The 27,065-nt window shown below is 36.4% G+C and overlaps 1 protein-coding gene across 3 annotated transcripts in view; it reads right to left on the minus strand.

The window, feature by feature from the left end:
• The window catches only part of MMP16 (matrix metallopeptidase 16), a 311,611-nt gene that overhangs the window by 164,110 nt on the left and 120,436 nt on the right, over positions 1–27,065 (minus strand). For all 3 annotated transcript variants that reach the window (XM_040493926.1, XM_040493925.1, XM_040493923.1), the window contains exon 2: positions 4,871–5,019. In XM_040493926.1, coding sequence (XP_040349860.1) covers positions 4,871–5,019 — 149 coding nt within the window. The remainder of the gene's footprint in view (positions 1–4,870; positions 5,020–27,065) is intronic.

Genomic DNA, 27,065 nt, shown 5'->3' on the forward strand with positions numbered 1-27,065 from the left:
TACATACAATTGGAATGGTGTCCCTTGGAGTAGGGATTTGTACCACACAGTGACTGTGCACACATATTTACTCTTACCATGAGAAGAGAAGCCACTCACAAAATTATATTTTGTGACTTACGAATTAGTAATGTAAGAACAAGGTTCATCCGCATCATATAGTTAACAGTTTTCGGTTCCAGGCTTTTCCATGTTCGAATGAAAGGTAAGAGTAGTATCTACTATTTATGGTTGTCCTCAAAAGATCATTTTACATATTTTTAAATACGCTTATTTTTATTAGTTTATTTATTTAAAAAAAGTGTTTTTAATGCTTATTTATTTTTGAGAGAGAGCGACAGAGAGTGAACAGGGAAGGGGCAGAGAGCAAGGGAGACACAGACTCCAAAACAGGTTCCAGGCTCTGAGCTGTCAGCACAGAGCCCGACGCAGGGCTTGAACTCAGAACTGAGATCATGACCTGAGCCAAAGTCAGGCACTTAATCAGACTGAGACACCCAGACGCCCCTTATTTTTATTACTTTAAAATTCCTTAGATTTTGTTTGTCCTCATACAACCAAGTCCAGGAATTGTTAAGATTTTTTTAAAAGTAAATTAACTTAGGGTTCAAAATGTAGGTATGCTGATTTAGCTACCAACTATCCTTAGGGAGTTACCAAAAAAGGGATTGGTCCATCTTATAAAGTTATACTGATTGAGTACCATTGTTATATTCAGAAATAAAGAAAATAGAAATTAAGCTCCAAAGCTTATGTTTCTTGACATATCTAAATAAACATTTCAATTCTCAAATTAGGAGAATTCAAATACCACTGTAGTTTCATAAAAATTATTTGAAAAAAGCTACATATTCAGTCTTAAATTCATTTTAATTAAGATGCCTTTCTTTGCATGATTTAAATAAATTAGAATTACTCAGATCATCTAATATTTATGTATTCATGTATATATGTATATATATGTGTGTGTGTGTTCATATATGTGTGTATATATGTGTATGCATATATGTGGAGAGAAATAAAAAAGATCACCTTAAAATCATACTTCATTAAGCATACTTCAATGCATGATGATACTGTGCACACATAAAGATGAATTAAAATTTAAAAAAACCTACCATTAATATTGTAAAAACACATTAGACTCATTTTCATTATTGCCTTGCTAGCTTTTTCTTTCCTTGCTTAATATAATCTTTTTTTACGCATAACATAAATTGCTTCACTTATTAAGGAATTTAAGTGAGTTTGCTTACAAAAATTAGCTAAGCAACCCAAAATTTAAAAGAACCATTGCAACATATGATTATGAGCTCATTTTGGGGTGGGGGAATAAGTATTCATTACTATCTCTCCAACACCAATGACAACTAACATAAAAGCAATATGCCATTTAGGTAATACTTAAATCTGTTGCTTAAAAATGGTTAATTCCTTCAACATAATATAGGGATTACCACAATTGTATCTTTACTTTTAATTAACCATGAATTCTAGATTGAATACACCAAATGATGTCTGACAAAGGAGGACATAATTATTTAATTTAAAACAATTGATCTTGACAAGAGCCTAAAATTAGATAAAAGTTTATAGCATCTGAAAATGAATCCTAAGACATTATTTTAATACTGAGGAGTAATTTTAGGTCTATAATTGTAGTCCATATTTTACGTAATAAGGTTTAGATAAAAATTCATACTTTATAATTTGACCATGTAAAATAACAGAGTACAATTTCAGCATGGATTGTTATTACACATTCATTTGAGATTACAGAAGCACAGACAATTGCTTAAGTAGCATGATTATAGGGTTTATACTTACAAAAATAGTACATTATTTGAGCTGAGTACCCTGAGCAACAACATGTCACGAGTGGAGATACATCAGTGGAACAAAACCAGCCAGGAGGCCAATGAAGCCACAGGGTTTCTAGTCTGAGTGACAATGAAAGTGCCATAAAGGACAAAAGAAGCATGGCAGTCTAGGAAGGGACGATGATGAGGGTTTAACGAGGCTTTAGTGGACTCACCTAGGAATAACACTCTATGTAAAGGAAAAGATGCAGTTCCGATTCAAAAAAAAAGAAGAAAAAACTAAATTAGAACAAAGTTTGGTTAAAGAAAACAGACCAAAACACCGGTTGTGTTTAAGTTAAGGGTTACCTATAGAGTTGATCTTTTCTCTACAATGCTATAATTCACAGAAATGCTACTGTAACTCCTACACATTGACACAATTATTTCTCCTGGTCTGGAATTTAAGCCACTGTGTGGCAGAAAAAGACCACTGTCCTTCTCTCCACCCTTGCATTTTGCGTTGTCCTGCCAAAGATCAACTGAAAACTGTTCAGATCCTTTTAACATAAGGGGCCAAAATAAATCCTGCACACATTCTTCTTCCATCATCTCCTGACAAAGACTTTTTTCCCAGCTATCTCAGGTTTGATTTAGGAAATCAAACCTATCTATCGTGAGTCCTTCCAATGACCAGCAGGAGCTCTCAAAACTCACAGGAAACACAGATGCCACCTTCCGCGGAACTCTGTTTTCTGAATTTTGTTTTATCTTATTAAAAAAAAATTTTAACGTTTATTATTTTTGAGAGACAGAGTGAGACAGAATGTGAGCAGGGAGGGGCAGAGAGAGAGAGGAAGACAGAGAATCCGAAGCAGGCTCCAGGCTCTGGGCTGTCAGCACAGAGCCCGATGCGGGGCTCACACCCACGAACCACAAGATCACGACCTGAACAGAAATCAAGAGTCAGACGCTTAACTGATAGAGCCACCCAGGTGCTCCTACTTTCTGAATTTTAATATCTAGTAGTAAGCAGAATCAAAGGAGTTTGTTTCCCAAGTTCTCAATTTATTGTTATTTTTTTAAAGTTTATTTATTTTGCGAGAGACAAGAGTACATACACATGCTAGCAGGAGAGGGGCAGAGAGAATCCCAAGCAGGCCCCAGGCCCAGCATGGACCCAAGAGGTGATCCATCTCACAACAGTGAGATCATGACCTGAGTGAAACCAAGAGTCTGAGGCTTAAATGACTGAACCACCCAGGTGCCCCATCAATTTATTGTGTTTTTAAAAACTGTGTCATCCATTCCAGGAAAGTGGATCCGAAGACAACAGCCCTGCGTGAGGGAGCAAAAAAGCTGTCCAGGGCACTTTGTAAAATGTTGGGATTAAAAGTATAATTTAAATGGAATTCTCTACTATACACAGCAATAAAATGCAGGATTTGCTGGTTTTGCTTATTAATATAATAGGCTATATTTAAAATTAATTTACAACTTTAATTAAAATTAATTTAAATCTGTATTTATTTAGGACACTATTAAGGGAGAATTGCAATGAACAGAGGGCAGCAGGTTCAAAATATCCAAGTCTATTCCCAATATTGATAACAAGATTCTCATTCTTACAGAATGCACAACATTAATTCTTGGTTCTATTTTCCCAGATGTATACCAAAGTTAATATTTATGTATCTCTTAAAATGCTAGCAGAGGTAATACATTTATTTTTCCAAACTGCTTTGACATTTCATCTTCAAGCCTTTTATTATGTGCTTTCCCGGTCTTGATGAAATAGAAATAGTATGACTAATATAATGATGTAAGTATTAGAAGGCCAAAATAATTTTTAAATCATATATTTAATTAGTTTAATATGTGAAAATTATACATACCTGAGCACAGACATTTCAGGTATTTAAGGTTTAAAAAGAAAAATAAATGTGTCATTTCTCAAGGTCCACAGCATGGAATAGTAGAAAGCCCTCCAACCAAACATTAAAAGGTCTGGATTCTGTAACTACTCTGGATTTCACCTAGCCTTTGACTTTCTGTTTCCTTATTTGAAAAAGTAGACAGAGAAAAAAAATGTATCCTTGTCTTCCCTACTGTGGAGGGCTGATGTATGATGATCATATTAAATGATGAAGTAGATTTACTTTGTGAGTATCAAGGACTCAATAAACACAAATGATTCTTCCCTGCACTGAAAGAATTAATCACTTCCTCCTTTGCTGTCCAAAAAACAATAATGCTGTTTCATAATGTTACAGAACTTACAGTGTACCTGTGGTAAGATAATCTGTGGTTATGTCTAGCTACACAGTTAACTTGAAGTTCCTCTGAACAAGAGAGTCTGTCTTCTGAATCTCTATATGCCTCTTTCACCTATGAAATGCCCACTAATGAGTTATTGGTTGGATAAATAAATTAACAAATGACTGATGACTCAGTCAATAAAATAACAAATCCCATTAAGGAGTTAAAAACAAGCCATTTGCTAGTAAAAAACTGAAGGAAAAGACTTGCAGTAAACCTCTCCTTGATTTAACTCATGTAGAGAGAATTGCCACTGATAGGAAGCTAATAAACTGTTAACTGGTTCTCTGACACCCTTACCCCTCTTCCTCCAAAAAAAGCCCTTATTTGTATTGTTTCCCATTTTCCTTAGTGTCAATATTTCTACTTTGGTCAATTTCAAGCTACTGAGATGATGTTACTTAACAGGGAAGAGATGTGTACAATAACAACAGCACAAGCCAGTTCCAACACAACAGTGCCTGTAGCTCTTGTAATGGCTTCAACTGTACATTGACTTTGACTCTCATTGTTTTTTTTTACTTTCTTCCCCCCTATTTTGAAACTGTGCTGCAAAAGTCAGGCGAGTAAATTGGGCTTTGACAAACCTGACATCATAGGGGAGTAGAGTTAACACAGTTCAAATTCCAAGGAAAAGAGACATGAGACAAATTGCTACACTTGTGGTTGGTGGAATTCACTTAAACTTTATCCGACTACTTAGTTTGGCTCAAGGACCAAAAAAAAGTGAGAGTGTGGATGCCATTACTTACTCAATTGTGTTTCTGTCCACTTTTCCTGTCATGTTAATGCCATAGAACTGCTGCATGGCAGCTAAGGCGGCCTGCATGGTCTCCGCAGAGCGCAGCACCGACATTCTGGGGTCAGTTGGTGGAAGGTAGCCGTACTTTTGTAACCAAACCTGCAACAACAAGTACAGTTCCTTTTAGATCAACTTCACAATGTAACAATATTTTATGGTGATTAAGTTATGTCCCTAGTGGATCCTTAAGCTTTATTTCCTCTACAAGGGCATATATTATTTAAGTGTTTCATCACTTTCTAACACATATTTTGTAGTTTGTTTTAATATACTTTCAGTGACTGTAATGGGTCTTTGTAACACATCTACAAAAAAATAATCATCTGTTTAAAGCTTATTGCTTATAAGGAACTATACTACACACTGGATAAAAAATAAGATCACCTCTGCCCTCTAGGAATTCAACTTCCCAAAATAAAGGATGATATTTTTTCAACAACATGACCCCAGTGAACATCTATGCTGGAAGGGGAAGTTAATGTGCATATGTCACGTCTAAAACGTCACTTTTCTGAACAACTGACCAAGGACTACAGCCATCATGAGTAGCATCATCAATATAGACCATATTATTCTGTCAAGACATTTTGGATATAAATTCATGCAATTGATCTATTCAATGTAGTCAGATGTCTTCAAGGGTAGGTAAATGTTTCTCATGTAAAGAATATTCTTTCCTTTATTTAAGGTGACTCACTCCAATCCAAATAATGTAAGTGACCAAAGGTCTCACATATAGATTAAGTCAGACCATCTGGTTTGGCCCTCTCTTTAAGGATCTCATGATTTTTATTCTCCTCTTCCCCAAAGAAGAGAGATTTGTGTGGCTACTGAGGGAAAGATGTCAGAGTTGAGCTCATATCCCAATCGTGATTATAGTAACAAACAATTCAGTCATTTAAGGTTATATTTTAAAAATAACCTAAAACTTGAGGGATACAATTCTATGCATTCATTTTAAATGCACAATCGTATGTTCAGCTCATATCCTATCCTTCTGTCCCTTACCTAAATCTTCCATGGGGCACTAAGATTTCTTGAAGTGCAGTGAATTGCCCGTCAGATTGAGAAAGACCAAGTAATTCTGCCTGTGGCACAGAACAGAAGCTGTGCTATTTAATGGAAAGTATTCACCAGTATGTATTTCCTTCCCTACCTGGGTCTATTCATCATGCAAATGATGATCCTATAAAGCTACAGCTTTTCTCCAATACCTGATATACTTCCTTTATGACCTGACAACTAAACACAGAAGAGCTATTTTCTCAATGAAAATAAACAGTAATTATATAAGTTAAATTTCACCAAAAGAAACTGATATTAAATATACCAAAGTCTCAGCATGTAAAACACAAGGTGGAATGTTTTACAGTATTTCCAAGAAAAAGATCCCTCCAAAAGTTCAGTACTATAAGCACAACCCTTTCAAAATAAAATAAAATAAAACATTTATTCTAAACCTATTTAACAGATTAACAATACATCACTGTCAGGAAGGTTTATTGTTGAAACTCCATCTAGTAAACTCATCTACCACATAGTGAAAACATGCCAAGACACTCCTCTCATCTAATCTGTAATGAATAGGCTTCCAGGGAAGACACATATATTCAGTTACCTAGTCAACAGTGTTGCAGTCTGAAATAGATTCCATTTTTTTTTTTTTTTCTGAATGAAGGAGACAAGATTTCACTGGCATTGTATTATTTACTAGAAAACTCAATACCTATTGTCACGCAATTTCCCCCAAATTAGAAGATTTCATCTTGATTGTTAACAGTATACATGCACTAATATTCTGAAACTGAACTGCTTTTTTCCATAATACTTTGTTTGCATTTATTTCTTACTTGCTAGAAAGCTGACTTGTTGCTAGGTTACTCATGGGTGCTAAGCTACTGACAACCACGTTTATGGTGATAGCAAAAAGAAAACTGTTAATAATAAACCCTATGATTTATATAGAAATAGAAAAACTATAAAAATATATAAATTTGAAATGGATAATGAGAAAAATATCGTGTTATAAAAATACATATTGATTTATGCCTTACCCTCTCAAACAAATGAGTTAGAATAATAAAAATTGTGACTTTTCTTCAAATTCTTTTATATTATGTCATTTATCATGAAAGTCAAGTTTTTCTAAATGACTGAGAAGTGAATAATTCTTTTTAATTATAAGATATCAGAAAATCTATGGGACCCACCATTTTATAGTCAAAGTTTATTTATTTTTTTTTGTTTGATAACTCAATGTCATTGAGTTTACCATCATTAACAGCAATATACACGTATCATTGTCATTTGTTAATAAAGAAATCTTCTCTGACATCATCAAGAATTGACCAGGGGGTGCCTGGGTGGCTCAGCGGGTTAAGCGTTTGACTTTGGCTCAGGTCATGATTTCATTGTTCATGGGTTCAAGCCCTGAGTTGGCCTCTGTGCTGACAGCTCAGAGCCTGGAGCCTGCTTCAGACTCTGTATCTCCCTCTCTCTCTGCCCCTCCCCCACTCATGCCATGTCTCTCTCTCTCTCTCTCTCTCAAAAATAATAGAAGCATTAAAAATTTTTTTTAATTGACCAGGAATAATTCTCAATGGAAACCTGCAATCCATCCTTCCACAAAACAGTGGAAAATCAAGCATATTGGTGTCATGTTAGAGTATGAAACCAGCAAGCCTTTAATAGCATTTCTTATTAAAACTGCTGTGGACAATTTTACTCTAGGTGGATATAAAAAGCAAGTAATTATACCTACAATGACTTACAGTATTAATTTGATTCACAGTGTTTCTTTATGTTCATAATACTCAATATGGAAACTGCACGTGAAAACAAATACTTGCTTAAATAATCTTTTAATCACGCAGAGTACAGTCTCTTGAGTTAGGTTTGGTCTGATACTATTTCCTTTAAGCTGTCCACAGAATTCTGAGGATCTGATCATGTTTGGTATGATAGAGAAAAAAATCTGTACCAAGTAAGATGCTAATGCTCCTTGGAGGAGACGAAGTTGGGCAACATGGTGATATGAAACTGACCAAATACAAGGTGGACCATGCAGTCAGCATCAGTGGTAGAAACCATGATGGCCAAAATCTATAGTGCTTTGTAAACACTGACTCTTAAATTACCAGTGAATGAAGATCAGGTACAAACAGTGAGGATCAGATTCAAACACTGGTCCATAATCATCATAGAATACAGGATCCTCTGGTATAAGTAACCTTATCCTATTTCTATAGAACAAAACCCTTTTGTTCATATAAATAGAGCAAGGTGGTAGCCTTAGCACTGCATCATTCTAGGTGTGGTGCTCATTCTAGAGTAATAAGCAGGAAATTTTAACAATTGAAGTTTGACATAAGTGACATACAGGAAAACCTTTCTCTTTTTTTTCCTACTAAATTACAAACTTACAATATTTTATTTGATAGAAAGTTAAATATGCAAAGTAATATCTTAAGTTACATACTATCCCTTAAAAACTATACACACAGACTCCATCCTCATGGACTATATCCTGGTTTTAGATGTTGTTTTAAAATATTTCTCCCGGATGATAGGAAATACATTTGCCTCCTGAGATGGCTTATCTCTTGATATTTTTTTCAGTGCTCTCAAATGCACATAATGGAGAGTTAAGGAATAATTTCCTAATGTATGCATTTGGGGGAAATGATGCTGAATTTGAGGTTTGATGTGAGGATTGATAATACATAAAGCCAGCAGCATATCTCTTGTTCAGTCCATCACATTATTATTTTATGCTTACTAATTGCTCTGAGTTCTTGAAATTGCTCCCGCTCAGGTTAAGATTCATCCTTGGTTGGGGCGCCTGGGTGGCGCAGTCGGTTAAGCGTCCGACTTCAGCCAGGTCACGATCTCGCGGTCCGTGAGTTCGAGCCCCGCGTCGGGCTCTGGGCTGATGGCTCAGAGCCTGGAGCCTGTTTCCGATTCTGTGTCTTCCTCTCTCTCTGCCCCTCCCCCTTTCATGCTCTGTCTCTCTCTGTCCCAAAAATAAATAAACGTTGAAAAAAAATTAAAAAAAAAAAAGATTCATCCTTGGAATGAGGCAAGACAGAAACGCAGGTGAGATGTAAGTAGTCAGAGTTGTGAGGAAAGACAATTTGCTTTTAGTTTGTTTTCTTTTGCTTAGTGGATTGACACGTGCATTTGAGAGCACTGGAAAACCATCAAGAAACAAGTTTCTTTGAAGGCAAAATCTGACTTCTTTTACTGTCTGAGCGTTAGCCTGTGTCATTATCACCAGAACAAATAACCACAGAACCTCAAATGCAGCAAAAAGTCTAACCTTGAATACCTTCCCTCTGTTACTAACATATTCAAATTATCTTGCTATCTTGGAGACACAACCAATTTCCTGCACTTAGTAATTATTCAAATGGAGGAGCAACCAGAAGAGTGCTGTTCTCTGTAGAGCAAGAGACTTATCAAGCAAAAAAAGGTAAACATTTAAATATGAAATTCTGGGCCAAAAGATATTGTCTTTACCAGACTGTTGTATAAATAGGAGTAGCAGGCCCATAAAGTTTATTAAATCCATTAAGAAAGAATATCTTTGTCACTAATATTCCATGTAACCATACTGGGAATACCTGTATTAATCAACTCCACTGTCAGTACCCACATATCAGTGTGGTATCATTAAAGATGATAACCAACAACAAAAAGGAGACCTTAGCAGTTCTCATGACTAATGGCAAATATAAAGAGGATATTTATTTATTTATTTATTTATTTATTTATTTATATATTTTTTTTAATATATTACTTTTAAATTTATTTTAAGTTTATTTATTTTGAGAGACAGAGAGAGCAGAGGAGGGGCACAGGAAAAGGGGGAGAGAGAGAATCCTAGGTAGGCCCCTCACTTCCAGCATGGAGCCCAGTGCGGGACCTGAACTCATGAACCATGAGTTCATGACCTGAGCTAAAACTAAGAGTCAGACGCTTAACCAACTGAGTCACCCAGGCATGCCTAAACAGAGGATTTTTAGAGTATATATTTTTATTTCAGACCAGTACTAAAATCATGAGAAGTAAATTTTCATCCAGTTGTTAAAGTTAATGAAGTTATCGATGCCTTAATATACAATTAAGATGCTCCTATTCATTTACTCAGGTGAATCACAAATGCAAGAACCATATTAAAATTCCATCACTGGCAGGACCCGACATATAGAGAGAACGTCTTGAAATGATGCTTAGAGGGGCGCCTGGGTGGCGCAGTCGGTTAAGCGTCCGACTTCAGCCAGGTCACGATCTCGCGGTCCGTGAGTTTGAGCCCCGCGTCACGCTCTGGGCTGATGGCTCAGAGCCTGGAGCCTGTTTCCGATTCTGTGTCTCCCTCTCTCTCTGCCCCTCCCCCGTTCATGCTCTGTCTCTCTCTGTCCCAAAAATAAATAAACGTTGAAAAAAAATTTTAAAAAGAAATGATGCTTAGATATCCTTCCAAAATTTTTTAAAATGATTAACCTAATGAATTTATTAGGGCAGGAAGGGATCTATCTTAGAATTTACAGAAATTATTGGAGGTAAAGAAACAGGAGGTAGGGTTTAAATTTTATTTAATTTGAAAAATCACTTTGCTAGACCACAACATCTATTTATGATTGAGCCAGTTTTTTTGGTATAGCTCATGTCAGCTAATTTGTGGGATGGTCAAATGCAAGGTCCATGTACCCAGTGATCAAAATTATGGAACTCAGTAAGGTAGGAAAAGGGCAAAGGTGAGAATATTTTATTTACAGTATTTAAAGTATTTTATGGTATTTATTTAATAATAGTCACTTCAGTTTATATAATTATATATATTTTTTTATCATTTTGGGATGTGAATTTTTTACATTATTGAATTCATGTTAAATTTTAACATATTTACTAACAAAAATATTTAAATATGCAATAGTTAACATCTGTCCTGATAAAATTAACTGACTTTTTATTTTTTATTTATTTTTTTAAAAAATTTTTTTTCAACGTTTTTATTAATTTTTTGGGGGACAGAGAGAGACAGAGCATGAATGGGGGGGGGGGGGCAGAGAGAGAGGGAGACACAGAATCGGAAACAGGCTCCAGGCTCTGAGCCATCAGCCCAGAGCCTGACGCGGGGCTCGAACTCACGGACCGCGAGATCGTGACCTGGCTGAAGTCGGAAGCTTAACGACTGCGCCACCCAGGCGCCCCGTAATTAACTGACTTTTTAAATAAAACGAACTGAAGGAATGATTTTTTAATAATTAAATTTTCAATATTTTAAATTATTTCATGTTTTCCAGTATGAGGCTTCTAAACATATCTGTTAAATTCTGTTATTAACTAAAATAAACTAAAAAGCGTCATCCCCTATTTTGTGGTATGATCCACAGAGTTAACAAAGGCTTAAGGACATTTTCCTCTAAAATAGCATATATTTAACAGTTATAAAGATGGGCAGAATTTAGGGGCGAAATTTTCTAGTGTGAAAAGTGGCTATAAATATGAATTATAACTACCTATTAACCAAAAACCTAAACTGATGTGGGAGTAGTCATTCAGAATTGGTCGAATTGAAAATTCATAGGATAAGTTAATGAGGCAGAAATTAGCCTTTCTGTTCATTCAAAAATCTAAATGGGTTCTAAATCATCATCTCTTCCTTACCAAGAATGAATCAGTGTATGAAATTGCACATATAGAATTCAATTCCTTTAGAATTTTACTGTCTATTTAAATGGCTTCTTAAATGGAAATCAAACAGTGGAAGGACCAAAAGTTACGCCATTGAACATCTTAGCAATCAAGGGACAACTGTCACTTGGACAAGGAGATGGAAAACAGCTGGGCCATTAGTAAAATTATAATGATCATGATAACCATATATTTCACCGTAACATGAAATTCTCTAATATATGACAGAAATGAAAAACTTAGGATATAAAGGTTAGGGAGAGATTTTCCATTCCACCTAAGAGTGAATGAACTACACTTCCTACTTAGTAGCTATGGAAACAAATCCCCTCAAATAGTAATGGCTGAGCTGCAGTAATCAAACAAACAAATAAAAACGAAAACAAAAAACCCACCAAACTAAAAACAAACAAAAAACACAAACAAAACTAACAGTAGTTTTTAATTGGGATTCCCATCATATCCTAGCCATTTTACCGAAAAGCTGGAGTACTATGATATACCCGTCTCCTTATGTGTCTTTCATGGTTTTTCCTAAGTGTGTTTTACATTTTTAAAGATGGATATATAATGTGCATGCACACACACATACACACTGACAAAACAAGACCAAAAATACTCAAAAAGACAAAACTGAACCAACAATGAACAACAGCAAGGCATTATATCACCTTACCATCCCCAGTTTCTTAGGCGGACAGAAATAATTACCAAAAAAGTACTTACAGTAATCATTAACATGATTCTACTTTATATCAAAATCACCTCACAAATCTAAATAGCGTAAAATTCTCCTCAAATCTGTGCTTCTTTACACTAGTTGGATCAAGTGTCGGGCAAGTGCATTCTGTGAATTATCTAAAAGGCATGTACTTGAGCCTGAGTCAGGTAGATGATCAACTCAACTCACCTTTATTTTCTGGGGGCAGATTCAATCTCACCAATACCAAAAACTGATGAGGAGATTAATCTCAGGGTCTTCAAAGTAGGAGTATGAAATGTCCCATGGACTCAAAATGCCAGAGCATTTTATACAATATGCGGATCCACACATTCATGCGTGGACACACCTACCTATAGAATTGCAAGAAATAAACTTCACTTTTATTTAATGTTCAGAGTGATACTGGGGCCCTCACTCCCTCACTTGGACATTCATTTGTCACCGATGTTCCATTGGGTGTCCTGAGGGAGGAGGTAGAGTTCCACAGTGTGGATGGGCTAATGGTTTCACTTTCAATAGTTAGCTTGATCCTAGCACATTACAACATACCATTATTTTTTCTGTGACAGATGAAATAGATTTATGGATTATATCGTCTTAAAAGTAGAAATTGTATAATACCTTGTGATAAGGTGGGGAATGACCAAGAAAATATTCTGTACCATATATGTTTCCTCGTTGTCTTATGAAAAACTATTTTAGAGAGTTGTCCAACTTAATTATGTATGTCTTTTACAAAAAGACAATAGTGTTGTCTTTTTAGGTAAAGAGAAGTAGCTGCAAGTAGTATGCTACTCAATAGGTACATTGAGAGTCATCTGTCTCATTAAGATAAAAGTGATGTTTTAGCAATATAAGACTGTTTTGAAAGAAAGGTATGCCATGTAAAAAGTATGTTAAAGATGCGTGTTTAGAAATGTTCCCCTTATAACATGACTTTGAGCTCAAAAAAATATAAATACTTTACCTACTAATACTCCCTCTTAAAACAAAACAAAATCTCTATCTTAATTTCCTACTTTAAAATTCCAGCAACAGAGTTTTCCACCTGTAAAATAATCTGCTAAAATAGAATAATTTTAATGAGGTGTAAGCCCGTTTGTTAAAAATATGAAAATGTAACACCTCATTAGTTTTCAGGAACAACTGATAGACATCAGGGAAGAGGGAGATTCACTGTCAGAATTTTACTAAAAAAACTTCTGTATAATTGATGGGTCTGATTACAAAATGTGGCTCATGAGTTGTAACCAGATAATGATGTGACTTTTCAGTTGCGTGTGCGTTTCCTTGTGAGGTATCTTTTTTGGCCATGGTAATTTTAAATGTGTCTTGAGATTGCTGTATTTCAAAGTATTATAAATCAATATTTTTAAAATAATGAGGCATAATCAGTCATGGAATTGTCCAAGATAATAATGATAATGATCGTCCAAGATAATAATGATAGTCTTCATAAGAATGAAACAATGTAAATACAATTAATAAGTAAAACAAAAAATATTTTTAAATTTTATGACACCCTTAGCTCATCTGCATGTTTCAGAGTATATTTCATAACATATTCAGGTTTAGTACATCAGTTCCGGAATAGAATTATAAATAAGAGAGGGTAAATGTTAAAAAAAAAAAGTAGATTGATGGAAATATGCTATCAAAAGTGTGGAAATCACTGATCTGATAGAAACTATCCTTAAAAATGAAGCTACTTCCTTAAATACTCTCCAATGTGATCTACTCTCCCTAAGGGATGAGAAGACAGTTTATCAATATCTATATATTATATTCTGACTGTGACAAAGTGTGCCTTTTATTACTTTGCTCCATGGATTTTTTGGTCACATTGAAATTTGACTCCCACTCCCAACACTGATAAGAACAGCAACCATTCCTTTACTGCCCACTATGTACCAGACAATTTATACAAATTATCTTTATCCCTCATAACAAGTCTGTGAGTATAGCACTATTATCTCTGTTTTATAAATGACAGAATAACACCCTAGAATGATTAAATAACTTGCCCAAGGATTCAGCAATTTGAGAGGAATAATCAGTATTCAGAGATCTGACTGATACCCATGCTTGGCTCTCTCTGTAATTCTAGGCTGCCTCTTAGACATGAAAGAGACCCAGCTGCCTCTCTGTATCCAGAGAAATCCTAGGAGACCTATTCACATTTCAAAATGAGAAGGTAGACCATCTGAAAACATATCTAAACTACAGTAACTGAGTGCAGTTTTTATGCAAACAAATCATCCCATTTTACATCATGAAAACACACCGTATTATGGTTGCATATGTTCTGGGTATAACACTCACTCCTAACTCCAAGGGCTTCTCTAATTGCCAATGCAAAATAGTCTTCCACAGTCCAATCTGCCCAGTCCAATTAATATTCTGATTTCCATGCTAGAATATTTCATTTACGGTCATTCAGTTTTACAGTTAAAAAAACAAAAAACAAAAAAACACTGAAACTCTTTGCCAGAGACCTCCCTTTCTTCATTAATTCTTTCTCAGCACTTTCCTTATTATAGCCTTGATGTTGCTGGTCAACTGTATCTACACTTTCCTTGGATATCTCTTCTAAAATTAATCCTTAAAATACCATTCATGTGCTGATGAAAGACCAATTGAACCCTCTAACCCTGACCTTGCCCTCATGCCCAGACTGCTGTCACACTGCTGTTTAAACCAAAAATACAGAATTACCCTTTACTGTGCTTTTTCCTCATCATCTGTATCGAACCCACTATCACAACTTAGCTCCAATTTTACCTTGAACGCAAATTCTTATTTCTTCTGACACCTCTTTGTCAAGGGCACCATTATTTACCACCAAAAATTACACGATTCTTCAAGTGGCCTCTGTTTTCATACTGCTACCTCTCTCTCCTCATCCAAATAGTGAGAGTTGTATTTTCTTTCTTTCTTTCTTTCTTTCTTTCTTTCTTTCTTTCTTTCTTTCTTTCTTTCTTTCTCTCTTTCTCTCTTTCTTTCTTTCTTTCCTTTCCTTTTCTTTCTTTTTTTCTTTCCTTTCTTTCTTTCATAAAAACACATAACCCACATTTACCATTTTAACCATTTTCAAGTGTATAATTCGGCAGCATTGAGTACATTCACATTGTTATGTACCCATCACCCCATCCATCTCCAGAACTGTTTCATCATTCCAAACTGAAATTCTATATGCATTAAACAATAACTCACCAATTGGCCTCTTCTCCCAGCCCTTGGTAACCACTATTCTACTTTCTGTCTATGAATCTATTCTAGGTAACTAATAAAGGTGGAATCACGCAGTATGCATCCTTTCGCATCTGGTTTATTTCATCTAGGATGTTCTCAAGGTTCATCTGGCTACAACTTGTAGTATGCAATATTTTTAAAGATGAATACTATTATATTGTATGTATATGCACTTTTTTTTAATTTTCAAATGTTTATTATTTTTTTAAATATGAAATTTATTGTCAAATTGGTTTCCATACAACACCCAGTGTTCATTTTGTTTATCCATTGATCCAGCATTTGAGTTGTTTCCATCTTTTGGCTATTGTAATAAGTCTGTTATAAACATTGGTCTACAGATATCTTTTTGAATCCCCGCTTTCAGTTTTTTGGGGTATATATTAAGAAGTGGAATTCCTGGATTTGTTTATTTATTATTTATTTTGAGAGAGAGAGAGAGCACACAAGCAGGGGTGGGGGGGGTAGAGAGAGAGGAGAAAAGAGAGATTCCCAAGCAGCCTCCACATTCAGCTCAGTGTATGTGATCCCATGACAGTGAGATCATGACCTGAGCTGAAATCAAGAATCAGTCGCCCAATCGCCTGAGCCATGTAGGTGTCCCTGGAATTGCTGGATTTTATGGTAAATCTACATATAACTTTTTGAGGAACCACCTTACTCTTCTTCAGATGCTTCGCATTTTACATTCCCATCAGTAATGCAGAAGGGGTCCTATTTCTCTACTTCCTCACCAACACTTATAATTTTCTGTGTGTGTGTGTGTGTGTGTGTGTGTGTATTTTTTTTTTATATAAAAGTGACGCTAATGGGTATAAAGTGGTATGGGTTGTCTTTTCAAATGTAGTTCAAGGAATATCAGTCACTGAATTATGATCCTTCAGCAGTTTGCCAGTGATTTAATGTAAACTTCAGATTTCTTACTGTGGCCTACAAGTCCATGCATTGTTGAATCCTTAACTTCTTTTCATTGTACTCCTTTTTGATATTCCAGGCATATAGTCTTTTTTTTTTCCTCTTCTTAGAACCGGCTAAATTCTCTCTTGCTTTGGGGTACTGCATTTACTTTTCCCATGTTCGAAATACAAAAATACAATTATCTCTATCCTTTAAAATGTAGTTCAAGTCAGACTTCTTCAAAGAAACCTTCCCTGACATGACTTTTTTTTTTACTTTTACTTTTATTTATTTATTTTTTAATTTACATCCAAATTAGTTAGCATATAGTGCAATAATGATTTCAGTAGATTCCTTAATGCCCCTTACCCATTTAGCTCATCTCCCCTCCCACACCCGCCTCCAGTAACCCAGTTCTCCATATTTATAAGTCTCTTATGTTTTATTCCTATCACCAACACCAGGTAGCATCCTGTTTAAGCATCCTATCTTAGGTCCCTCACTGCACTTATCATGATCGCTACATTGTTGAAGTGTTTGTTTTTTATCTTCATATATCTAATTCAACATGATAGGCACAATATTTTCTGGCACATTTTCTAAGTTTGAGTAATGGAATTACAAGGGCTAGATAAGTGGAGAACCCATGTATTGTTGCCTAATTGATATCACAATTGAAACCAGATCATGATGCTTTGCTGTTTTCTGCACACTGGGTTAACTACCCAATTGTTCATTCCCTCCTTCACCCCAAATACACATATACAACTGGGCCCCAAATGTGAATAATAAATCTCAGTTCATTGCATACACATCAAAGGTTAGTAAGATACCTCAGAATAATTCTAGGAAATATAAAGAAAGGTAAAAAAATAAGCGACAGTTTGGGTCGATGCTGGAAAAGCACTTGGCAGTTTTTATCTTCGCCTTTTCAGATTCAACTTCCATCCCCACACCTGGAGATAAAAATCAATGTGGAATTGTTTCTACTCCTTGAAAATTGGCTTCAGGAAAGTACTGATATTTGGTGTAAACAACACACCAAGAGCTAACATTTATTACGTTGGCACTGTGTTAATCTCCTTAATACATTAGCTCATATAATTATCACGACAAGCCTGTGAGGTTGGTATTATTATCTTCATTTTACAGATGAGGAAACAGGTTGAGAAGGGTTAATCAACTTGCGCAGGGCTACAGAGCAAGGAGGTGACATTCAGGCCTACAAGTCTCAGTGTGATTCTAAAATGGCTCCTGTTCTTGACAATGGCTAAGAAGCCAAGAAGAGTGAGTGCCTGATAAACTAGCCCTTAGGATGCAAGATTAACATGGCCATGTAAGATTAAACAGGCCATTCTAGGTCAGAAATCAGCTGTCTTATTACACACAGCAGAATCTCATGGGTGGGCAGCTGGGCCATTTTGCTGAAAACGAAACAAAACAAAACATAAAAACTGAAGGAAATTATCACCTATCTGTCCAGAATCCCTTGTTTCCAGCTGGTAAAGTGAAAGGAAGAGTTAAGGAGCTCTCAAAAGACTGCAAAGTATTACAATTCTCTAACAGTAAAACTTTTTTTAAATTTTTATTTATTTTTGAGAGAGAGAGAGAGAGAGAGAGAGAGAGAGAGAGAGACCGAGTGCAAGTGGGGGAGAAAGAGAGAGAGGGATACACAGAATCCGAAGAAGGCTCCGAGCTGTCATCACAGAGCCCAGCGCAGGGCTCAAACTCATGAACTGCAAGATCATAATCTGAGCCAAAGTCAGAAGTTTAACCGACTGAGTCACCCAGGTGCCCCTAAAGGTAAAACTTTTATTTCCTTCAAAACAGAATAGCCCTCTGAAAGCAAAGGAGAAATGAGCTCCCATCTCTTTCTAATTACCACCAAATGGTAAGAAAAAGACGTTTGATTTTACTGATTAATTAGTATACTGAGATTTTGGAAGCACCAAATTTTGCACTTAATTTGCAGTAAGGGAGGACAATTTTAATAGGGACAGATTCTCCTCACAAGCTTCCAGAATAGACTAAATAATGAAAGAATATTTAAAAACAACAACAAAATCACATTTATTCCACTTTCAGTACTCACCAATCAGCTTTCTATCTTCAGGGAAAATCTTGTGCTTAAAAATCTCGAAAGCTTCCTTTGCCCCAGAGGGCATATAGTTCTTGTACATGTGAAATTTTTTAAATGTTTATTTATTTTTGAGGGAGAGAAAGAAGGAAAGAGAGAGAGCAAGCAAGGGAAGGGTAGAGAGAGAGGGGGGCAGAGGATCCTAAGCGGGCTCTGTGCTGACAGCAGAGAGCCAAATGTGTGGCTTGAACTCATGAACTGAGAGATCATGACCTGAGCCAAAGCTGGATGTTTGACTGACTGAGCCACCCAGGTGCCCCAAAACTTTTTTTAAGGGAATGACATAGTATAAAATTTGGCAGTGTTTGACATTATAATTACAATAATTAAAAGAATAAATGCTTTTTGACATTAAGAAGTTTCTTTTTTTCCCAAGAGAGATATCTGTGTTTTAAAAATATATATGCTTTAGGATTAATGAGTGGAAAGTAAAGTTTCTCAAGGAAAAGAAGTATTCCAGATTATTCTAAGGAAGAAGGGACTTAAAAAACAAATGAGCAAAAAATCTCTTACATGGTGCACTAATTCAACAACTATTTACTGAAAACCAATTATGTAGAAGTTCTTGGCTAGGTGTCAGGGTCACCACAGTGAACAATACAGAAGTAGCCCTCAGTCTCCTGGAGCTTTCAGACTGATGGTTTGGAAAACTAACATTAAAGCAGCTATCTCCAAATACATATGTCATTTCAGATTGTAACAAATGCTTTAAAGAGAACAGAGTGCTGTGAAAACCTAACTGAAGGATCTAATTTAGATTTAGAAGATAAGAAGACACAGAAACTGATAGTTAAACTGAAACTTGAAATGTAAGAAAAAGCAGAGGAGAAAAAAGAAGGAAGCTCACACTAAAGCAGGAGATGGGCAGGCGCATATGCCCAGAGGCATGGGTGGTGGGTTTATCGCAGGTATACAGGGGCGCACGGGTGGCTCAGTAGGTTGCGTGTCTGACTTTGGCTCAGGTCATGATCTGAACGGTTTGTGAGTTCGAGCCCCATGTCAAGCCCTGTGCTGACAGCTCGGAGCCTGGAGCCTGCTTCAGATTCTGTGTCTCCCTCTCTCTGTTTCTTTCCTGCTTGTGCTCTCTCTCGGTCTCTCAAAAATAAATAAGTGTTGAAAAAAAATAATAAATATTAAAAAAATTTAAAACAGGTGTACAAATTCTTTGACACTTGTCCCACCAGAAGGAGGAGATTCAGTTCCCCTCCCCACGGTTATGAGCTAGTCTCAGTACTTGCTTTTGATTAACAGAGTATGATGAAAGGAAGAGAGGCTGCCCAACTTTTGAGGCTATGTTAGAAAAATTTTCTGCCTGGCTTTCTCTCAGGAAAGTCACCCTGGGAACCCAGCCTTCACACTGTATGGAAACCCAGGCCACATGCAGACGCCACACGTAGATTCCCTCTGACAGCAGCATGTGAAATCCTAGCCAATGAGCCAGAGTCAACTGCCAGACAAGGGAATAATATGCATTCACACGCTTCTAGCTCCCAGCCTGTAAGTAGTGCTTACAGAAAGCACCCTTGCTGAGGCTTGCCCAGCACCCAGGCTACCCTTGCTGAGCCTTGCCCAGCAGATTTGCAAGTAAAATGAATGCTGTTATTGTTTTAACCCACTAAGCATTGGGACTACTTGTTTCACAGCAACAGATAACTGGAATAGCATGAAAGAGATTTGAATTTTCAAGGAACTGCAAGAAAGCCAGTTTGGCTAAGAGGAAGCAAGTCTAGGAAAGAGTTACATGATCAAGTCATGCAATAACTTACAGGATTTTATATGTGTGAGCATAACATGGAAAGCAGAGAAGGGTCCTAAACATCCCAGTGATACAATCAGACTTGAGTTAGAAAAGTATCATTCTGGCTACTGTGTGCGTAATTAATTAGAGGGAATTTGAATAAAGTGGAGAAGTTAGGAAGTAAAGGCAATTCTGACAGTAGCTGGGAAGATGGAGAAGCCGATGATTTCATGATACTTTTGAGAGGTAGATATCACTTTGTAAGTTATAATGTATGTTGCAGTAGTCGTTGTTACGATTGCTATTGTTATACCACTTGAGGTTGGTACACACTGTTTTTTGGGTAGAACGCTAGGCACCTTGATACAGAGAAATGTCACAGTGTTTGCCATCAAGTTCATAGTCAAGTTGTCAAAGAAACAAGCATTCTTTTTTTTTTTGGTGGGAGGAGAGTACAAGCAGGGGAGGGGCAGAGCAAGTGGGGACAGAGGATCCAAAGCAGGCTTTGTGCTGACAGGCTGACAGCAGCAAACCCAATGTGGGGCTTGAACTCCCGAACTGCAAGCTCATGACCTGAGCCGAAGTCGGACCCTCAACCGAGTCACCCAGGTACCCCAGAAACAGGCAGACATTCTGATGAAAGATTATATGAGTACCACAGGTGCACCTGGATAGGTCACCCAAACCTCAAAGGGTAGAGATTTGGAGTGATAGTAACAGAACTTAGACACACGTTAAAAAGCATTTCAAGACATTTAAATCTGAGTTTGTAAAAAGGCTCTTCTGTCCTCTTTCCATCTTCAAGGTCACCTCCCCAGACCAGCCTCTCCTTTACTTGTACTTGAATATTGCAACACTTTCCTAATTGCCTAATTCATTTCCCTGGTTCCATATTCTTTCCATTTTGATCCATCCTACTTAGTACTGAAAGATTAATTATCCTAAAATATCATTTCCTTTTTTTAACTTTCCTGCTCAAGACACTATGATTGCTATCATTTACTTCCTGAACTGGTTTAAAATTCTTTTCCTTGCATTCAATAAGCTCCAAAAGTTCGTAACATATCTACTTCTGCAAACTCGGTTCTCTTTAAAAACATGTATACTAACTGAAGATTATCTAAACTGATTTATGGACCACAGAATGTGTTTCCCAAAATTTCCTAAAGTTCCTACCAGCCCCATTCCATCATTATCCTGCATATGCCAATATGTCTTGGCCGATCATGTCCCAGTCATCCTTCTTTATATTTCCTTATATCCCTCTCTAGTATTTAGTGTGCAGGCAGCTCATTGAGCACTTAATAAGTCATCATGTGACAGGACATAATATATGGTAGGTATGGGCACAGCTTTTGAGTCAGGAGGATACAGGTTCAAGCCTGGATCACACACCTACAAGTTATGGTTTTGAACAAAGCACATGGCCTCTGTAAGTCTCAGTTTGTACACCTATGAAATGAAAATAGTATCACTATGTAAGGATTGTAGTGAGGACTCCATAAAATATCCCAACAAAAGTGCTTATCATAGAGTATGGCACAAAACAGTTCAGCGATAGTGAACAAAAAATATATACATTTGTATATGTTACAATTCTTTATATAACATAATTATATTTCCAAAATCCCTGAAGAATACATGACGATTTTAGGTAACAGATTTGTTACATTCCTGTCAAAAATATCTATGATCTCTACACTCACTGAGAAGAAACCACAAAATTAAACAAAAACTTTCCCTCTGCTACCACACATCATTACTGATGAATATCCCATGAGCCTCTGGGATCTTATCCTCTCAGGGTTAGGTCCTCTGAGCTGTCTCCTCTCTCTACCATAAAACCTGTCTTCTACTTCTTTCTGGGTTCCTCTCAGTCTCCTGTCCTGTCCTGCAATTCATAGTAACAGTATTCTTAAGAGACTAGCTCAAAGTCTGGCACAGACACCCATGTTAGTTTTTCCTCTTTCTTTCTGAGAACATGTCCCGAACTGTATTGATATATATACACTGTGCTTAATTTATCCATATAAAATTTGCCTAGTTATACCTTTGCCTAATTCTATGAATTATACCAATTGTACAAACTCTGGCTTAACTTATCCTAGGGGACCGAGTGTTACTTATATGCATCAATGGACCTTCTGCTTTCCCTCACCTTTAATTGGCTTCTCTCTGGTCACAAGGCAGATAAGCTACATCTTTGCCATCTTATGCTCCCTGATGGTATAAACACTGAGATAGCAAGACTGACAAAATTATAAGGCCTGTGCTATTTGAGGACGATAGTAGGAACCAAGAAGGAGTTAAGAAGTTAAGAGAGAGAGAAAGAGAGAACACAAAAGAGAAAAATGAAACACCAACAGTTAAGGAGTGTTCAAGAAAAGAGACCAGCAAAAGACACAATGGAGACACCAAAGAATCAGAGGTCTCCAGGAAACTGACAGAGGATTATTTCAAGTCACACCCATCAAGACTGATAAAACTTAGGAAAGAGCTCCCCTCAAAACTTAGCATTTTAAAGCACTGGCAAAGCTGTAGAGCAACAGGCCCCCTTCCACAATACTGATGCGAAAACAAATGTTGGGAAACAATGTGGAATGTATTAAAGTAGATGTAAATATTCTATGGCCCTGCAAATTTATTTGTGGTTATATTATTTAGAGAAATTCTTGCACACGTGCACCAGGAGACTTATGTGCAAACCGAATGGAACAAAACAAAAATTGAAAGGAAACCTTCTAACTAGAGAATGGAATGGATAAATAAATTGTGGTATAATATTTCATGGGGGGGGGGTGTGCTATATAATAGTGTGGGGAAGACACTATGACCTTCCCTTGATGTCTCATTGCTTCCTTTCAATACTCCAGGTCTCAGCTCAAATGGTACCTCCTCAGAGAGCAGTCTTTCCAAGTCATCCTAAAAAAGGAGACCTCTCCTATTATATTTGCAAAACTTGTTTAATTTCTCTAAAGTCATTTCCAAAATAGATATTTATTTTACTTGTTTGTCTGTCAACCTTCTGGACTCTGGGCTCCATGAGGGCACGAACTATGTGTGTCTTATTAAACCACATATAGAACAGTTCCTGGCATGGAGTAGGTACTCTATAAACACTGAATGAACAAATGATTATAACTGAATATTATACACTCATAAAGAAGAACCAGAAGAATCAGACCCATGTGAACAGGTAGGAAGAGGTAAACTATTAGTAAGTGAAAACACACTGCTTCCATGTGCAGAGAAAACTTCTCCATATTTACACAAGAAATCATTAAGGATGTTTACGTCTTATGACTGGGGTTTGTGGGTAAAGGGTTGAAACAGAAGACTCCATGTAACTTTTAACTTTTATTATTTAACTGTGGTATGATTATGCTTTAAAAAGAACTATTAAATAAACGAAAAATCATAGGCAAAGTCTGGTTAAAAGCAATCCTTTCTGTGTATAACAGATGATGTCCCACATAATGTTCAAAGATTGCCTAAAACAATGTACTTTAAATGGATTTCAGGGACCGTACTTGTACTGATTAAACATAATGAGCTCTGTATTTCTGTAGCAATATCATTAGACACTAATCCGGTAAACATTATGTTAAGATCTTCCACACTGATTCTTATATGTTACTCATTTGTGTTAATTTAACATGTTTTTTTGACTTGATAAATACTGTGAATTAGAATTTGAAATGGGTCCACCCTGCAATTCCAAACTGTTGGGGAATGAGAAAACTTCCCTGTGAAACAAAATTACATGATTACATTTAGATTCATTTAAAAAAAATATTCCACCTCATTCAGTATATGATATTGCTCACAAAAATCTATTAAATGGGATTAGAAGAGGTAACACTGATGTTTAGGGGGAAAAGAATAGACAATAAGATAGACAACATGCCAGTGGAAAAATTAATACTGATTACGTCTACTCTACAATAGCCTGTATGGGTGCCGTTCACCTAACTCTGAGTTCCCTAAAATTCAGAGCAGACACAGAAAAATGACCAGTTACAAGATCAATTATGACAGTCTCAACATTGCTTTAGAGGGAGCATGTTTTTGTTCTCTACTCCTAATCCTAAGTCCCATTTCTCTCAGGAGCTTTGTGACCCTGTGACCCTGAGGCTATACATTAGCCTTGTAATAACAGATCAAAGAAAAGCAGCCATCATTTAAAATAGTAAACACCAACAACATATATCAAGTTGGAAAAGAAACCAGATTATTCTTTCTCTATTTGCTGAGGCTTCTTCCTTCCTATTCTCCTCACCCCCGAATGATATTCCAAAAGTTTGAGACTAACCTGTCTATTCCAATTTTTCTACATGTATAGAACTACTGTTTTCCTAAGGAAGCAGCTTACAGAACTACTGATTTGACCAAGCACCAGGCATATTGTGGTTTTTCTACATGGAGGATATTGTATAAAGACGTAATAATGTCTTTAATCAATACCTAAATACTGATGATTCCTCTAATTATAATTTCAGATGAGGCCTCTCCAGAGCTGAAGAAATGTGTATCACATTTTCTGCTAACCATCTGCATCTAGATGTCTTCATGGGCACCTCACAGGCACCATCTTTAAAACTGAGCCTTTCATCACTGCTCCTCTGGCTCCCAGGGTAGGCAAACGTGGCCTAGTTTTATTTTATTTATATAGGTAAATGGTACTTCCTGGCATCCAAATTCCAAATCTGGAGGTTCCCTTCAACACATTTTCTCTCTCAACCAGTCAACTAGTGAACACACTGACCACACCGTGAATACATCTAAGATTCATCTTCATTCTACACTTTTAGTCTTAGATTAGGCTTCAAACTTTAACACTGAAAAGTGGTAATGACCTCCTAACATAACTCCCTGCCACTACTCTTGGATCCCCTCCCTATCTAGCACTAGTGTGATCATCTTCAGCCAGAAATTTTTCAAGTACTTGAAGAAGAGAGCTTAGAATAAGTGGGCAGGATTCATCTGGACTCATTCAATGAATGAACTATCATTCTAATCTGTAAATGTGAAAAGAAACACACAGATAATAAATTGGAGACAGTGTCATGACTGAAGAGAAAAGAAAGCAATAACGATGGAATCTAAGTTATAAAAAATGGTTTAGCTTCCATCTGCCTTGTTACAGTGTGTTTTCTATCCCCCCTCTACTCTGGACCTTGGGAGGCTGACCTCAATGGGCTGCATCATTGGGGCTCCCTTGCTGTTTCACTTCCAGTTGGATTGAGCAAATAAAAAGCTCTAAGAGTAAACGACAGAGAACAGAAGGAAGGGGAAGCTGAGCTATTCATGCCCCTTCAACTACCCTCAGTGCATTTCCCTATGGCTACACATCTGTTGGACATTTTTTTCTTTCAGAATCTGACTCCAGATCTCATCAGGCTCTGAAAATGGAATCATTCCCCTTTTGCTTTCCTAGTCCTAAAAATACTAATAACTTCCAGATGTTGGTAATCTCAAGACACCTCACCATCCCCCTGTAGGTTCCCTTAACCCTCCCTAAATCTCAGGAAATGGTGCCCTCACAAAACTCTTTTTGGTTAAACACTTCAGAGTGCACCACCTTTTCCTGCCAGGATACTGACTAACAAGAATGACTAACGCATATACCAAGTTGGGGTTATTCCACGAACAGAAAAAAAGCAGCAATACAGAATCACCTTTATATTCCATCTTGATAGCCTTTTAGGAAATCATTAGATAATGTCTGTGACTGTTCAAAAGTATTTGTTATGACACATTTGTGTCACCTGAAAACCATTTTTATACAATAATGAATACATATTATATCACAAAAGATAGTATATAATCTAGAGCGGCACTCTTCATAGTCTACAGACTGGTACAAATCTGAAGTCATGACTGTTTCTGGATTATCTGTGACAAGAGAAAGTACACAAAATAAGAGTAAGCTCTTATTAATAACTATTAATAGCTATTATGGCATGTTGATATTATGTAATATTTTTACTGCATTCTACAAAAGTACTGATCCATTGTAGATGTAAAATTTTGAAACTGGTTTATTATCACAGATTTCTTTTTTAGTTTTGAAATAATCACACTAGTAAAAAATGGCAGGTGCAGTCCAGAGCTTTTCATAATTTTTGAACTATTTAGAATAAGCTACCAACAAAATGATGCTACAACACCCTGAAAACTCTATTATAAATGCGAACATTTTCCTAAATAACTAAATAAAATCATCAATGTCAGGAAATTCACATTGAAACATTATAATTTAATCATCAGATCCCATTCGTAGTTACCCAGTTGTCTCAATAATATTTTTAATAGCAAAGGCTATAATACAGTTTAAAAGCATGAGTTGCTTGACAACCTCACCTTCGTCTCCTTAGTCTGGAATATCACCTCAATCTTTTCTTCACTTTCATGATACTGACACTTTGGAAGATTACCAACCAGTTATTTTTGAGAATGTGCATCAGCTTTGATTTTCCTAACACTGTCTCATAATTAGATTTGGTTATGTATCTTTGACAGGAATGTCTCAAGGTGATACCGTGAGCATCCATCAGGTGGTGCATTATTTCAATTTGCTCTGTTAATGATAATGTTTACTTTGATCATTTGATTAAGTGGTATTTGCCAGGTTTCTCCATTGTAAAGTTATGGAACGTGTTAAAACTATATAAATATCCTCTTCCTTGTAAAATTCCAAA

The sequence above is a fragment of the Herpailurus yagouaroundi genome, unplaced genomic scaffold, assembly GCF_014898765.1.
Source record: "Herpailurus yagouaroundi ecotype Mexico unplaced genomic scaffold, PumYag 186, whole genome shotgun sequence".
NCBI lineage: Eukaryota > Metazoa > Chordata > Mammalia > Carnivora > Felidae > Herpailurus > Herpailurus yagouaroundi.